The following is an 18,022-nucleotide window of genomic DNA, read 5'->3' as shown; positions in this document are numbered from 1 at the left end:
ATCAAATACTGTGATCTGTGATGTTAGAGATTATCCACATGTACAGTACTTTGTAACCACATCCATAGCACTTAAATTTTTGCAGATTTTGTCGTGATATGTCTGCAAACGTCGGTGTGTTTTACCAGGATCTTATGCGATGGACCGAAACACACTCTTGTATGATCCTGAGGTGGTGGGGGAACATGATGGAAACATTTCAGCTTTGTTTTTATTGATTTTGGCCAAAAAGCAAACGTTAAATGGGTGAAATATGAACAACTAACATTACCTTTAGGCACTACACTGATGATGATGACTGCGTCATGCTGTGGGGACGTTTTCCTTTAGCAGGGATAGATAAACTTATTTAGGAAATTGCTGGAGGTAAATAATGGGCAGTGGGATTTTTTTTTTAACTGTGTCAGTTAAAACGTCCCTTACACTTTGTACCTTGTTGAAATATCAGCAAAATCTAATTATCCAAAAATCCCAATCTGAGCATAATTCACCCCTAATACAGCAGGAGGTTGGTTTTGCATTTTGCCATATATTATCTGGACATGTTAGAAGCATTTGAAGAAACATTTTCTTCTTTCTACATTTTATTTTTATGATTGTTTTGGTAAAAAAGGGGTATTATTTACTTTTTTCAGCGAAAAGAAGTGAAACCTAACATAAAAAAAGACCTTAAAACCCAAGTAACCTGATGAACTTGATGGTCATGTGTGCGTAGGGGTCCTTTTAGCCCTAATCCCATTGTGAATCAGATGCTGAGACAGAGAAGATGGAGGTCAGCAAGAGGTCTTGAAAACCAATTAAATGATAAAAGAAAAAGAAGTTATCATGAGTTTGTTTCCTGTCTCAGAAGTTAGAAAATTCTTTAAATAGATCGATGTAGAGAAGATTGTAGGTTCACAAGAGAAAAAAAAAAGCCCTTAAGAGACAGAAAGCAGTGATTGGATGCATAATGTATAGCATCTGTTTTGTGGTATCTAGCTATTATTTCAGTGTACTGGGTTTTAGCTTCAGGAATAAATATTTCACTTATATTTGATGTAATCTGAGTGATAGCAATAGGGCATTTCCATGGATACTATAAAAAGGCAAGGACAGTACTTGTTGGAGGTAAAAAAAAACATAAAAAATCAGCAATAGAAGTATTAAAAACGGATCACATGCTAAATAGAACTTCAAAAACCTCCAATGTTAACTTGTGACATGTCTCGAAAAAAGGATATCTAATTCCATGACTCCAAAGCAAAGCTGCTTTAATGGTATATTTTTTCCCCCTCTGGATTTAAGGATTTCATTCAAAAATGTACGAAGCATAAAGAAGGGGTTTAATCTGTCAGTCGTGTCAGCTGTCAGTGACTCTACATATTTGAGCTGCTAAATTTTAATAAGGAAGGTGGAACTCCACGCTTTAGTGTTTGGGACTAGTGAGACAAGGACAGGAAATGAGCTGTCACAACAATTCACTGTTACTTCATTATGAGTTCAGATGTACTCACAGATTGAACTAAGGGAGCAGTTTGTGTTAGCTACCACTGTTCAGTACTTATAGTGCAATCTTGGATACATATACATATGTGACTATGCATATACAATCTGTCTGCTTTTCACTACATAGGTTTATCATTCATGCACGTAACATAGGCATAATTACATTTTAGACACTTAATTCTGTCCATAGGGAGATTTTATGGAGGATGTTTCTCATTGCTGCATAGAGCTGGTGGTTTCTCTGCAATTCACTAAGATACAATTATCCAAATATTAATGGGTTTGTCTTAATAGTTTGTTGTAAATTATGTGTAATTGCATTGGTCTGATGCATTATCATTTCACTCTGATAAAACAGTGCAAAAATGGCTGAAAGCCTCAAACTAGCATAACATCTGTCCCCCTCAGTAGCGTATGCAAACTTAAGCAATAGCTAAGTTACAGTTAATTTATATTAATGGATATTAGGCATGACAAGTGAAATTCAACACACAAAAACTTTGTTTGAGGAGACAACTCTGTTGACAAATAGTGAAATTACCTGAGGAGCATAAGAGCAGGTCACACCCCTTCACCTCTTTGCTGTACAATGAGCCTCGGGGAAAAAAAGTGGATCACTGAATTAATAACCCTTTTGGTTTTCAGCGTTTCTCTACTCCGCATCACCTCGTTCGTCGGCTGTGCCTCTCCCAGCTTGTTTGCTCTGGTTTCATGAAACACCTGTGAAGCTCAGGGATACGGTCACAATTAGAGCCACGTGCTCAGGGAGCCACACCAAATCACGGAGAAATCGATTGCCAGAAGGGGAAGGGCGAAAAGAGGAGAGGAAAATCTGACGGTTCAAGTCTGTGAGGTTTAAAGAGCAAGCAAATTAGCCTGTGTAGCTAAAACAAATAGGACTGTCCACATTGTAGTTCACAGCATCCAACTCCAAACCATGAAGCTGTTGGAGTTTACATTCTTAACGTATAAAACCTTAAGAAAACTGTAAAAACTCAACCTCTTTAATCGCTGCTAGAGCCCATCTGGTCTCGTTTCCTTCCTTTGAGCCCTCAATCCTTTTTTCCTCCCCTCTGTGTTTGTAACAAAGATCATGTCAGCCCATTAGACCCATGTTGAAATATGGATGAAGAGATGAGAGAGACTAAGGCTTACAGCTCTCCTCTCAACTTGATCCACTTCATCCCCATCTCCTCTCTCTGATCTCTGTCAGTCCTCTGTCTGTTCAGAGTCAGGACTGTGTTCTTTGCACAGATCAACCACACTGTTGCAAACACTTACTGAGGCGGTGGATGGTATCGTGGAATCGATCGTTCTCTGAAAGACTGTGACACAAACCAACCGGCACTCGCCGCAAACACATTATTTCACGTTGCACCATCTGGATCGCTACAGCATCGTTAATTTCTTTCTGAATTGGTATTTAAAAAGATGCAAAACGCCTTTCATCAAAAATGACGTTACATTTTACATTATTTGTGAGTAAAGTTTTGCAGCCGATGATCACCTTTTTCATCACTGGTTGTCTTTGTTTTCTAAACATTAAAAAAGTTTATTTTAACTGCAGTATTCTAAAGATAATTTCAGCAGACAGACTCCATGTGCATTTCCTTGAAAAATACTATGAAATAACCTAAAAGAGAACTGTGGAGCTCCACAGGTCTGGCTCAATACAAGAAGATGTTTTGCAAGTGTGCCTTGCAAATTACTTAAATATGTTTATGACAAAAACATCTCAGATTTTAAAGTCTGGATCCCGTTTTACTGCCTCCAGTCTTCCGTACTCATAGGATTTCCACAGATTAGGGATAAGATTGAGGTTGCATGAGGTGAAATGGGATTCAGCCTAAGTCTTATAATTATCCAGAATATTCCCTTTGTTCATGAGAAAACGGTTCTGTCTTCATCTAAAATCACAGAGTCTGGTTCTTTGGAAAAGCAATGTCAAAGGACTCCTTCTGTCAGATCAATAGGATTGCTAAATATGTTAGGATGAAAAGAGGTTAAAGGCTCTTGAGCTTCTAGTGCCCTATTCTGCAAAAGAAAATCCTACTACTGGCCTTTTTTTTTTAAGATTTCTATTTTAGTGTGATATGAAACATATTCTGTACATTAACTTTTCAGCCTATTTATGTTTTTTATTGACTCAACATTTGTCTCCCATCTGGTTGCAGTTCAGTTTCTGATTATTCATGTTGTCACAGATGTGGAACGTGAATCAGAATTATTCACTGAAAATTAGCGTTTTGGAGGACGTTGTCATGAGGCATATCTAAAATAGTAAAATGACAATGCGACATTGGGAAGCTGAAAATTATTGACATTGGCAGTTCTAAGCTTTTCTAGAGAGGATCAATATAGCAGCTATAGATCCCAGCTAAAACACACAAACCTCTGTTACTGGTGTATTTTAGCAATTCCCCTGCACATTGCTAAGACATTGGTGTCCACTGTATACTGTTCATAATAAGAAAATTTGGAGTAATTATGTGAAACATCTGAGATGACATCAGTCAGTTGACTAGCGATTTGATCTGCAGTAATTTGTAATTAACAAACCAAATACCGACTGAAATTCAGATGAATTTTTCCTCTATGCAATAAATGCATCAAAAGTAAGAACTCTAGATTTGGTTCATAAATGACTCAACAAGCTTCATCTTTTAAGTCACTTTTTTTTTTTACAATTCTTAAAATCAGCTAAAGTTCAGGGACTCTGACACAAAAATTAACATAGTTTTACAATTAATGATTTTCTGTTGGATTAAAAGAGGTCAAAATAATAATTATTTTTCTCTTTTATATACCCTCGTCTTTTAGAGAGAAAAAAAAAATCGTAATCAGACCAAATCGGAATTGGCAGCTCAGAAAGAGAAAGTTGATCTGCACATGATGTGCCAGTCGTAGCTTAAAGGAACGCACATAAAAAGTAGAGTTTAAGCACACCTTGTGACTCAAACATCCCTTCGTATCCCTCTGAGAACTTTTTTTTTTCGTTCTTCCAGAGGTAGAGGATAAATGAGTCGGATGATAAAGAGGAAATAAGAAAAGAAGGTTGTTCAAGGGGACATTAAAACGTTGAGATCAGATCCAATTATCAGAGATATCTGCAACATTAACATTAGTTTCATCAATGCCAAGAGCGCTGATGCTGTTTTTTTGTTTTTCCTTCTCAGTCCTCGCGTCTCTCAGAGTCATGTTTCACAGCACAAGCGGACAATGTCCAGAGCTGCTCCTGTGACATTCACTTCATGTCACAGCAGCTGTAAGGAGGTGGGGAAGTGGTGGAGAGATCACAGAGCAGATGGCACCGCCGCACGAGATCAGTCGAGTTGTTATGAAAAACTAAAGAGGTTCAAAATGCTCTTGAGTTTTGAGGCCCAAGCCGCAGGTTTTTCACAAGGATTTCTTCAAAACCCGTAATTTATTATTCACAACATAACTTTCTCACAAGGACATGTATATTTATGTTTTTTTTTTCTTTTCTTGAGAATGACTAACAGACAGAAGGACAGGTGGCAGGAGGGAAGCTGAGGGTTGCTGAGGATGGTCGCTTGTCAGATCACAGTCTGAGAGGTCCCTGGAGATGTTGGCAGCACAGTCCTGTCATCACATTTCTTTATCATCCCCTCGCTCTCCTTTCCTTATGTTTCCAGCTGTCTGACTCAGTATCGAATTCGAATCGAGCCGTGCATACGCAGCAAGCGACGCTGTCTGGTTTACCACACCCTGGAAATGCTTTAGTCTTTATCATCTCTGCCTCTTTCAAAATTCTGAGCTCATTTCTACCACAATCGGATTGTTCCCTTGCACACTCCGGGTTTACGCTGGTATCCCTCTGCCTGTCTTTCTCCCACCTCCCCCTCTATCTTCCTGAGTCATGTTCTTCCTCTATCTGGCTTCCTCTTCCTCACTCGCACACGCAGGGCAGACGGGCACAGAATGCATCAGCTTATATTTCCCATGGTATCTGCAATACATTCTGCTTCACTAGGAGCAGCAATGTACTGGAGCACGGCACCTGCTGTGCACAGCTGATATGAGGGGAGAGACAACACACACGCGCGCACAAGCAGCCGCGCAGAGACCACGAGCTTTCATAAACCGGATGGAAAATGTAATCCTCGTATGTCTGTAAATGCACATGCTGCACAAAAGTAGAAATTTAAACACAATTACCAGCAGCATGGAAAAGGAGCTAATCCCTTTGGAAATGGCATCATTTCATTTTCGAACTATCATAATATTAGATTTTTTTTTGTATTATTATTATTATTATTATTGTTCCATGGAAACTAAGCTTTCCTATTGTCATCATGACATGAAATATTGTATTTTAATATAGCGACGTCACCCAGCAGAAGTTGCTGGTATGGAACTAGAACAATTATACAATAATAATCTTTTAGGTTTATATTTTACGCAGTTCCTTGTGAAAGTATTCATACATCTTCAACTGTACAACCACAAAGTTTAGGGAGTGTTAATGGAGTTTTACGTAAAATAGCAACACCAAGTAGCACATCATGTGAAGCGCTAGGATACAATGATTTTAAAATATGCTACAACTCCTACAATCCAAGTCAATACTTATGAATGGGTTCTATTAACTAATTAGGTAATTGATATGTTTATAGGTATCAAAATAGAAATGCACGCCATATTTATGAGATTTTTATACCTTTTTTAAACATTTTCATTTTTAAAATATGAAAAGCACAAAACCCTTTTGCATTGTAATAACTTTGTCTACAGTATAACATGTTAAAAAATATTTTAAATGTAATTCACTTTGAATTGAAAAGCATCAAGCTGAAATAAAAAGGTAACAGGAAAATAGTCTTTTTGTATTCCAAAACAGTCTGCAATAAAATAATATATTTTTTAACGATTCTAACATGATAAATTATAAATCTTCAAGAAGTATGAGTATTTTACACCAAATTACTTTTTGTAAGTTCACAATTTCTTTGCAGATTAAAGCTGCTCATTATTGCGCCCAGTCTTCCTTGAAGGAAGAGGCTAAATATTGAATCCTCAGAGGTAGAAGAACAACCACAGTGCAAACAGCTGAAGGCATGAAAGATTCATTAAAGCAGTTTGGGAGAAAAAAAAAGCAAAGCAGGCCAGAGATCATAAAAATGATGGAATGACTTAGAGAGAATTGTTTACACACCGACACGGTTGAACCGAATCACTTGTATATATATATAAAAAAAACACAAAATGCATCAAACCTCGATCTTAAACAGTCTCCATGTCTGCCTACAGGTTTTCCTATATTCCTGTTCACAGTGAATCAGTTTTCTTCCGGTGCTCTAAATGTTTAATGGTGTTTAACAAAAGGCATGAATTACTACATTCAGTGGATTGTGTGTCTTTGCCAACAGAACTTTTTAGAGCAGGTAACCTTTTCCAATGTCTTATGACCCTGTAATTCATAAAACATGTCTGCTCCCGTGGCTTTGGTTAAAGGCTTGTTTTGAGATGTGGTGAAAATACTAAAAAGTGCAAGGTTAGTCTGGGAGTTTGAGTCTGTCCTTGTTTTCATACGCTAGCGTGTCATTTGTCTCAGTACTTTGGGCATTAGCACTTCATGCTGTGCTTTTGTTGCAGTTGTGCAAGCACTAAACAGATCACAGGGTTAATTATTAAATTACTCTTTCTTGTTTTCTGTAACGAGGCCTCTCTCCTGAGTGTTTTCCTTTCCTTTTGAATTACATTTGCCCTTGCCAAAACAGAACTCAGGCGCTGTCTTCCAAACTATGTTTTCATCTAGAGTGTTATTGTTAATCATCTCTGCACCTTGTACGAAGTGAGAGTCAAAAGTTTATTGCGTTTGTTTATTTATTTATTTTTAAAGATTTTAATATTTGTTCATATTAATTACTTCATGCAGTCAATCAAGCAATAGTTGCAAGTCAGAAAATAATGGAATTTGCCCTTTTTTTTTTCTTTTTTTTTTTTTTTTTGCTAACTACAAACACCAATAGAACTTGTTCACAAATAAATATTTCACAGCACCATATGTGCCACTGGCCTAACAAGCTTCAGACCAGCAGAAGTGCTAGCAAATATTTTATACCTGCATCTTTCACCGCGTTCTCTATGCGCATAGTTGTATTAGATAAAAAGAAAAATCTGAGGCTGCTGTGCAATACCAGACTCTCTCAGTTACAATTATGATTCAATGGTTTTGTGTTGAATTCCAGACTGGTATGTAAGAAAACACACAACAAATGTGTGCCTTAATGTTCTGCGTAAAGGTTTTTGATTTAAATTTAAACCCTTGTGATCTTACCGTAATAATGACAACATTACTGTGATGTTAGTTTGTGGTTTTGAAGCATTTCATGAATAGTTTGGTGGGAGTCGGTCTTGAGGAGTCGCCTCGTTGGGTAAGAACTGCAGGGTCGTGACTTTTGAAAATATTTAAAGTTCCAAACTTTCAGTCAACATTTAGAAAGCAATTAAAAAAAGAGCTGGACAAATTCTCATGACGCAGTAATTAAGATACTTACAAAACTACTACATTTTAGGTACTGCAGCTTGTTCTACATATTGTTCAGTAAAACTCATTCTGTCTTTATCTTTTTGTTTAGATCCTTGGACTTAGATAACATTTTGTTTTGAATAACATTAACGTCATCCGTTGTAGCCAGCCCCAAATCCCGATTGAGCTGTTAACGAAATAAGTTAGTTTTTTTTTGCTGCAAGAAATAAGGCCGATTTGGAATCAAATGTGTTTACTGCAGCACTTTTAGCTTCAATAAGGTCTGTTCCTATAGACTGCCAACATGTTATTAAGTAAAGATAAATTTTAGTGCTTGTGTAAGTATGCAAAAATTGAATCCATCAAATGTCTAATGGTGTTTTGATAGCAAGCGGGGTAATGTGGGTTTGTCCTCTTAGGGAAACTTTTCGAAAAAAAGAATGGAAATGTGAACATTGCATTTGCTGAGACAAGCATAGCAGCACTTACAGGACCTTTGCTTCAAGCTTTTAGGATGGAGCTAGTTTAGCAGGGGAGCTTTTACCCCACTGTAATGCAGAGGGAAGGGCTTTGTTGTGAACAGTGTGAGCATAGCCTCCTGTCATTATTAAAGGTTAACTGTAAGCACTTGCACAGCTGGACGCACAGATCCAGTAACACTGAACATGCAATTTTCTTTTGGTTTGCAACTTTCTTGTTATTAGTATATGAGGGTTTGCAGTTGATGGAAAGGTTAAATCGTGACACAAACAGAGAAGAAGAGCGAGGACTTAACACAAAACTGAAGAGATTAAAAAAAAAAAGCTGGCAGGCTCTAAAGAAGGACGGACAGAGCAACATCAGCATCAAGCCAAGATCCAGGGAAGCAGCTGCTCTGCCACACAGGAAGACGCGCTGATCAACTTTCCAACAAGACACTAGAAAATTAAGGGGGATAAAACGAGCGACGTGAGGTGAATTAGGCAGGTGGGGAGCTCCTTGGCAACCCGCCTTACTCGCGCATTACTTAGGGGGAATGCAGATAAGAGAGTGACAAGGAGAGAGGCAAGGGCAAAACACAGTAGCCATAAAGTATTTGATGTCAACAGAGGGCCAGCTACCGTCTGCATCAGCCTAAACATCGGTCAGCAGAGACGACACCAAACTGCAGCGACGGCTCCTTCCTCCAGCAGCTGGGACTCTCTTCAACGAGCCATGCACATTTTGCTGAAGTTGTCGTCCACGTTGCCGCCGTAGCTCTTTATGAAGTGACAAAAAAATATATTTGATGAAATTTACCCGTTTGATGGAACCGCAGCCGTCCTTGAAAAACGTCAGTGGATGAGTCCATGCCTGTCTGTTGTTGGGTGTTTTTTTTTTGTTTTGTTTTGTTTTAAGAAAGAGACAGCCACAAGTCCTGGTGTGTGCTGGGACGACATGCGAGCATGTGTGAATATGTGTAACAGCGTGTGACCCATCATGCTGAGTTCTCATTAGGAGAAGAGGCAGGGACAGGCTTCAGCGCCACAGTGAGAAGCTAGATGTCATTTTAATTCAGTTTCAATGGGACTGATCCCGAGGGGATTCGCAGGAACGCATGTACAAGTGCATGGACTCGGATACTGTACACGGCTGCAGAGACATGAGAGCGCAGAACGGCGTCTGAAAGGCCTGACTTTGAGTCGTGCCGACGTGGCATTAAGCAAAAGCGTTCTCGTTTCTGTTTAATGCATCCAAATGCTCTCATTATGATGCCCTGGATGTAGCCCCGTAGCAGCAGATGCAGACTATATGTTTTAAAAATGTATCACAATTTTACTTAATATTTTAACATTTATGCAAACTACTTTTTCTTCTGCCAATGCTGCAGGAGTAGGACTGCAGACAGAATGCTTTTAGCACTCGTCTGTTTTTATTTTTGCTAAACTGTAAATCACATTTTTGCACTTTAGCAGGTTAGATTAGGCCTGGTTGTCTCAGGTTCATGTGCCTTATTTAGTAAACTTCACTGAAATTACAGTACATAGTGTGCAAACATTTTTATGTTTTCAATGAGAATGTTTCCCAAATGTGTCAGGATTTCAAACTGGCTTGTGTTGAATACTGGAAATGCTTTCAGCATAAGAAGAATGTGGCTTTCAGAAGTGTATCCTGCTCTGTTAGATAAAATGAGGACATAGTAAATCCACTTAACCCCTTTTACCAGAATAAGACCGATGTTATTACTCATATCCTGAAAAGACAGGATCAGATCCTAATGTCTACAGTAACTACTGCTACATTTCCAGTTTGCCTTTAATTTGCAATATTTTTAAGGAAGAGTTGCTATTAAAAATCCACTCCTATTTAATTCAAAAACCTCTATGAACAATTACAGTACATTTCCCATAGTTTTTCCTCTTTCCATCGACGGCTCCAAAGTCTTTCCCTCTCCCCAGGTTAAGAGTCAGGGTGTTCTTCCTGCTAAATCCCTTTCTTCTATGTCTGACATTAATAATACGACTCAGTGTGCAAATTTTTATCAACGCAACACATGTATCCACTTTGCTGTTCCCTCTGCTTGCCTCAGCACCAGGAGGAGCAGAGCTTTCTGCTGTTCTGCTCCCAAACTTTGAAACCTCCTCCCACCAGACATCTGGAGCGTTGATATTCTTTCCCTGTTTAAATCCAGATTACAACCCACCTGTTAAGCTGCTTTCTCCTTCTGATTCTGATGCTTTTGTCCTTGTTGTTTTAACTTTCATTTGTAAAGTGACATTTTGTGTCGTGAATAGGGTTTGTGACTGTATTGTTATAAACAAATAATTTAATTTCACTGAAACAGAAATCGTTCTGTTGCGGGATGAGTTTTTTTCTCAGCACAACGCTTTTCACTGTTAGTGATATCAGAGCATGAAATTCGAATCGTTCCTGACGATTCAGATCCAAAGACTTTCTGTTCATGTCACGCTTAAACGTTTTACAAGAAATATTTTACAATATTTTACTCATCTGATATAAGCTGTTTGATGACGTCAGCTGCAGACAAGCTTTCTCCAGAATCACACCAGAGAGCGATAATGTGACCATATTTTATACTTGGTCAGATGCTGAACTGGTGATGCTGATCTAAGTGACCCGCATCAAATGTGAGATTTTATGAATCATGAGCGTTGGTAGGTCTGAAGCATGGGGAACTCTGTTCTCCTTCAGGTACATCTTTGCCTTGTTGCTGTGTGTTCAATGCTCTTAAAAATGGATTTACTTCCTTACAGATTTAGCATTATAAATTAAGTTTTTTTTAAGTCTGAACTTAAATTTATTAAAGAAGCATGACTTCAAACAAGCTTTTCCCATCGTGAAAACCCTTCACATTCAAATCTGACAGTGTATATTGTCCGATAAACATCTTAGGAAGGGATGTAACCATGGGCTGCCAAAAAATGCTTCTGAACACACGGCAATTTTAATAAAAACAGTTTTAAGAGATGTCAGCGTTGAGTATTGAAAACGTTCAAGAGAAAGGTTTTAGACTGTTTCTTTTCTGTTTTAATTCACTATTTAACAACTAGTTGTTTGCATCAAATATTTGAGAAAAAGTCTTAAACATAAACCCATAAATTGGGTTTCCAAAGACTTTTAGAAGCCATAATATTTCAGCCGGTGAAACATTTTACAGGTCATCTAAATTATTAGCTCTCAATCCGGTGAAGGGTTTTGATGCTTGAGTTGGGCGAGGCAAAGCTATTTATTTGTGCAGCACAAGGCAATTCAAAGAGTTTTACATGATTAAAGAAAAAAAATAAAATAAAACAACAAACGAGCAAAAACATTATATTGCAACTGCAAAATAAAGGAAAATGATGACAGGTTTAAAAACATACTTCGGCTTACGGTGTTCCAGTAATTAATCAAATGCACCTCGAAACAAATGGATTTTAACTTTGATTTAAAAGGAACTCAGTGCTTCAGCATTTTTGTAGATATCTGGAACTTTGCTAAGTTCATTGGAGAAACTAAATGCTGCTTATGTTTGGGTCCTGTTGGGGCATTTAGACCTTTGATCCTAGAAATGATCTGCAGTCGATAGAAGGCCGGCTTTGTTATCGTCTTAGTGTGTCTGAATGATCAGACCTGAGTCCATCACAACACCCACATCCAGTAAGAAACACAATACACTTCAGGAAGAAATTCATTCAGGTAATAAATTAGTTTTGTGCAAACAGCCCAATGCTTTTGACTCAAATTATTATTACTTTTCTCTACAATGCTTCCCTGCATTCTTGAGGCATGAAAACGAATCCCCTGGAGTTCATCACAGAGGTAAACAGAAAGAACCAGAGACAAAAAGCCGGGATTTTGAAATGTTTTGTCAAAAAGCGAGAGGGTGAGCTTGATAAGGTCAGAAAGCTCCATACAGAAAAAAAATAGGTTTAAAGAGAAGGGCAAGTGTCTGACAAAATGTGTACTGACGCAGAGAGACAGGCGTAGGAATAGGTGGAGACGTGGAGAAGAAGAGAAGAGAAAAGATGATAAGTGAATGAAGACAGAGAGGAGGCCCCGTCGGTGTCCTAAGAAGAAGATAAGATGGCATGGAGAGAGGGGGCGGGAGGGGGGAGATGTCATGCTAAAGACAGAAAAACACACACACACATCTTCGGTTTCGCACGGATAAGTTTCCGAGTGGGAAACAGTTTGAACTCGGTAGCTTCACACAGACCGCACTAATTAAAAACTGAACCTCACAGGCATCGCTTTCTTTCTTTATTTCTCTGCAAATCACCGGCGTCAAAGTCGGCGAGCGCCGGCCCGGCACGGCGAGGGAGGGAGAGGGGACATGGCCGCGCATCGGCTGCAGCGCTGTGGAATCTTCTGGGTGTGAGTCAGACGCATGCTGCCTCGCTCCCCGGGGAGGGAAAGGTCCGGGGTCATTATGACAAAGAAAGTGAACTCAAACCAGTGCTGAGTCACTTCACATGTCAGAGCAGATACCGTGAGGTTTAATAAGGTGGAAGTGGGGATCACGTTCAGGTGTGAGAGGTGTAAGAAAAAGGAGAGGAAGAATGTGCGTTTTACCCGGCCCTGCTGCAAAATATTCAGAGCCACTGCAGAGGCAGTTCAGGGTCCAACTCGCCTACTGTGTGTGTAAGTGTTCAATTTTGAAGCTTAAGAGGAATGAGTACTTGTTCTGAAGGCATCGGGTTTCACATATCTTTGGTGTGTTTTTGTGCTTGCTCTTGGTTGAGGATTTATAAACATAAAACCTCAGGGCAAGGCCTTGGGTAACGGTGTACTGGTGCTAAACATCTATTTAAAAATGCACATACATTTTCAGTGACTGATTTTTCATTGCCTGTTGAAGTATAATGTATTCTGAACAGTTTTGTTTTGTGCCATGAGGGCAAAATTGTCCATCATTTCCTTGGAAATAATAGAAAATGGAAGTAGAAAAAGGAAAAGGGTGAAATGCTGTGAGCCGGGAAAATAGAAGTCATTTCGAGAGACGAACAGGAAAAAAAAAAAAGTAACCTAAAGGGAATTAAGGACACTTATTTAAAAGGAAGCTATTGGTTGTTAGATAAGAAAACATGAACAAGAAGGCAGACAGACATTTTATGGAACATATTGTCCAGATAATTTTGTATTCTCATTTCTCTGTTAGTCCAGAGGAAAGTGGCAAAGATAAAACTGAAATGATGCAGAGGAGAAAGAATAGAGAGCAAGGTCCAGACATATTACCAGAAAAAAGTCCCCTCAAAAATAAACATTCTTTTAACAACCAAGTGCAAGGATAAAGGGTCAAAATGTTTTCACTATGCGTGTGTTTGTGTCTGTGGTTCTAATGACCTAAATTGCAAGGGAAAAAAAAAACTGTCCTCAGTGTCTAATGGACACTGAGCGTCACCAAAATTGCAGATTTTTGGTGATGCTGCAAAGAACCAACAGCTGGAAGCTAAAAATTAAAAGAGCTGAAACCTGGGAGAGTTTTAAAGTGGATTATGGTGATTATAATTCATACACATCTGTCTCTCCTTATGTATGCATAATAAATGCATGTATCACGTGGAGACATTTCATTTCATAAACTTAACAAAGTTATTTTGTGTTGAGGCTTCCAGAAATCATCTGCTGCACTTGCAGGTCCTGCATCTGTAGTTACCTTTAAGCAGGATAGTCCCTAGAATAGAACAGAATGAAATAAAATAGAATGGAATAAAGCATGCATTTAAACAAGAATGAAAATAGAATTAAAGTAGCTGAGAAAGTAACTCAGAAAAAGAAAAGGAATAAGACAAGCAATAAAGGATGACACTGATTTTTTAAAATATTTAAATATGTTTTAAATCATTTGGTGTGACTTGTGAAATACCTGCGTAGTCAAATATGCATTAATAATTCTTAAAATATCTGTATTTTGTAATAAATTCACATAAACAAGTCATAAGGAATGCAAATCATTTTGACAGGTTTCATTTTAAGGAAAATACAATAGTGCAGAAATGTTAGGCAAGTCCTGCTTACCATTATCAAGTACTTTAAAAATATGTAAAGATAAAAAGGACTTTTCGTGAGAAGTGAGAGGAAGTAATAAGATGACTGGTGCTTTTGACTCTGTTGAACATTGAGTAACGCAATGCTGCCCCTCCCCTACCTGAAGCTTCATCGGACAGTCAGCTGAATAAAACAAGGTTTTTACAAAACATTTTTCCCTAATTTATCAAATTAACAAATTGAACTGTAAGGCAGCTCTGCTATAAAGCTCCACCTGGTTAGCCAGGAGTGTCATGTCTGTAGTGGTTTAGTCAAGGTTAAAGTTTATCATGCAGTGAGAATCTCAGTTTGACCTGCGACATTTGATTATACATCATGTTCAGTAAAATGGTGCACTGTATACATTACGGATAAAGAAATACACATTCTTTCTTTCTTTTTTTTGAACAATCTTCTTTGTACAAAATAAAGGAGAAGTTATATTATATTACATTATGGATTTTTAGAGGAAGGTTTTCAGATTTAATTGCCCGACTCTAACTCAACCTTGTGTTTTACCCCTCCAGGACAAACTGAAATGTTTGTTGCATGTTGCACACGTTTGCCTCTCCTGCCACGCTCCTTAACTCCAGCTATGTCAGCACGTGGTTCGAGAGGATTAGCATCATGGTGATCCTGCTCAACTGCGTGACGCTTGGCATGTACCAGCCCTGCGAGAACATCGACTGCACCTCGGACCGCTGTCAGATACTCCAGGTGAGGCGGACCTTTGTGTGTGAGTGACGACGTGTAATCACACTGAGGGAGACGTAGAACAAAACATCCAATTACAGAAAACGCACTCCGCTTCTTGTTGACATCCTTCAAGCTGTGATGGAAAAACACACTTCAGATACATTTTTWATTTTTTTTCCCCCTCCTGGAATGTTTATATTTTCTCCATCCTCTGAGGAGGGAACGGGGGCTTTGTTTGTGTTAATAAAGTCTTGCAGAGCGGCATTCTGCTTTTTTTTTGTCACCTGTTGAGAGGAGGAACCACTTTTGAGAGAGTGTTTTGTGGAGATTCTCAAATGGCACAAGTGGCATTTGAGAACATTCACTTGAGATCCAGATTTACCTGCAGGCTTTTCCTAATCTAATCTAAGCCATTATAATAAACTCCATTGCTTTTTATCAGACAGAATAAAGTCTGGTAGCATCTGTGCTGAATGTTAGCTAATTTAAAGCAACAGATTTCCCCAAACTGTTTTTTTTTTTTCAACACCTGACACTTCCTATGCTCCGTAGATCCCAGATATTAACAGCTGTAGTGAAATAATGCAGCTGGCTAACTTCTTAATTATAATCGCACACATAATGGGAATCAGTTAATCTCATTCTCATTGTGGCTTTCCTTTTATATTTGCTTCATTATTGCTTGTTTACATCACTAGATATGTAAAAAGTGTTAATGGCAGTCAAAGTAACCAACAGGTTTCTATTAATTCCTATGGGACATATATATAAAATAGAGTGCATATTCAAAGTTGTGTCATTATTCCTTTTTTTTTTTTTTTCTTCAAATTCCTGATATTCTGCCATTGTATCAGTAAGCCATGTTGGGCTTAGGCGGACAATGTGTTATTGCCAGCTGGCGGCGGAATCAGTGTGTACCTCTGGGATTGTAATTGTTTTTCACTGAAGGCTCAATTTCAGTGGCGACACAGACGACCTAATTCTGCCTCAAATGGTTTTTTTTATGGAACTAAAAACCTTTCTGCTGTGACCTGCATCGAAACAGTATTGTTAGTATATTTAGTTTACTCCTTTTGCTCCCATTCCCCCCTCCACCAAACACTATGTTCATGTTTTACTCTGTAACAAGCACACTGCCTCCCCAGGTAGGGGTCCTGTTCTGATAGCTGCTTAATGGCAACTGGAAGGATTTTTGTGACAGAGCCGAGATAGTAAACACGGCCCTAAAATGTGTCTCTGGCCCTCTGCAAATTCTGTTAACCCAGCATGAAGAAGTCACATTTAATTCACAAGGTCTTGATTGAGATATGGACAAGTTAAAGTCAAAGACCTCATCTAGCTGAAAGCCTGGTGGAGGTGTAGTCTTCAGTCAATACGCTTAAATAGGACATGGATTGATGGATCAATTTTCATAATTACTGTGAAAATGATTTACTATGTGTTGGTGCTACAGGAAAGTCAAATTAACTCTAAATGTGTAAAGCCACTTTGGGATTTGCAGCAAATGAATTGACCCCGACCACCAGGATAGAAGATTCTTCCTGTTTCCCGCAGTTTTCATTTGTTTGACTTTTTAAGAAATTTATGGGAATATAGGTGAAAGATAAAGTTTTTCTTCTTTCTTTCTGGCAGTATAAAGTCCTTTCTGAAATAGGGGTGAGATATTGTTTTCTTGCACACTTTATAATCCTTTTTCTGATCAGTCTGTTTAAGAAGAAAATATATATATACATATATATATTTTTTTATTATTTCACACCCCCAAGATCACAATAAATCAAAGTTTTTCCACCTTTTTTGTAAAATTTTCCCTAAATGATGTAACTGGGATTATAGACTGCAATCTCCACCACACTTTCAGAAGATATACCAAAACTCAAGCAACCAGGTCAAGACAATCATTGTGTCTTTTTTAATTCTTTAAAAAGTTTTTTTGGGAAAATAGAGAAAATAAAAAGCTATTTTAAAAAAAGCTTAGCAAATATCTATTTGTAGAAAACAAAAAACCAAATTTACATTTCCAACTTAGACGAGAGTATTAACATTTAATTCGAAGCTTAAGTTTTTCTCCAAATTGTCATTTTTTTTCATATATAAATGTAGTTACTCTGATTACAATTACTGCATTTTAAGATGCATTAACTTTTCAAATGCCATTCATCTTCTGATTGGATAACTTTTCCAGATATCTCTTTTCTTGCCCTATCTGAGTATTAAGTGAACGTTTATCCTCCGGGTACCTCTGGTAATTTTGTCAGTATCACATCAAGTAAGACACACACAACATCATTTTTAAATCATTCACCATCACAATCTTGATGACCCACTTACTACGTCCTTTCCTCTTGGCAAATAAGTGGCACAATGACGGCATACAAAGCAGCTTCCACACCAGCTCATACATCACATCTTGAAAGGATCCATTGCAAGACGCCCTCAACCTCTTTACAAATCATGCAGATGATGGAACCTGATAGGGTGACTGAAGAGAACGCCGGCGCTGGTGACAAATAACAATGATGAATTCATTCCCCTTCCTCTCAAAGCAGCATGAGATGGGAATCTGACTGTTGCATCCACTGTCAGATTACATATGAAGCGTGCAGGCTGCATTATTTATCACAACATCACTTAAGCAGCATGTAGGCCAGACTTCTCGCCTTCCCGATAGAATTCTGCCAGGTCCGAGTTACGGGTTGATAATGAGATAATCCATCTCATTGTCTTTTTTTTAGCTGTGTTCGCACGCTTGCTTGCCCATTTGCAGAAAATGTGTGCTGGCTTATATTTGAACTTTTAATATATCCTAAATCTGTATATCATTCTTACTGGTATGGAAAGGAGCTTATTTACTGTGTG

The 18,022-nt window shown here is 38.3% G+C and overlaps 1 protein-coding gene across 5 annotated transcripts in view; it reads left to right on the top strand.

Moving 5' to 3' along the window:
* The window catches only part of LOC103468615 (voltage-dependent T-type calcium channel subunit alpha-1I), a 159,930-nt gene that overhangs the window by 64,721 nt on the left and 77,187 nt on the right, over positions 1-18,022 (top strand). For all 5 annotated transcript variants that reach the window (XM_008415792.2, XM_008415791.2, XM_008415790.2 and 2 more), the window contains exon 3: positions 15,073-15,184. In XM_008415792.2, coding sequence (XP_008414014.1) covers positions 15,073-15,184 — 112 coding nt within the window. The remainder of the gene's footprint in view (positions 1-15,072; positions 15,185-18,022) is intronic.

Source organism: Poecilia reticulata, linkage group LG8, assembly GCF_000633615.1.
Source record: "Poecilia reticulata strain Guanapo linkage group LG8, Guppy_female_1.0+MT, whole genome shotgun sequence".
Taxonomy (NCBI): domain Eukaryota; kingdom Metazoa; phylum Chordata; class Actinopteri; order Cyprinodontiformes; family Poeciliidae; genus Poecilia; species Poecilia reticulata.
The sequence above is the reverse complement of the archived record's forward strand: the minus strand, read 5'-3'. Positions and strand labels throughout refer to the sequence as shown.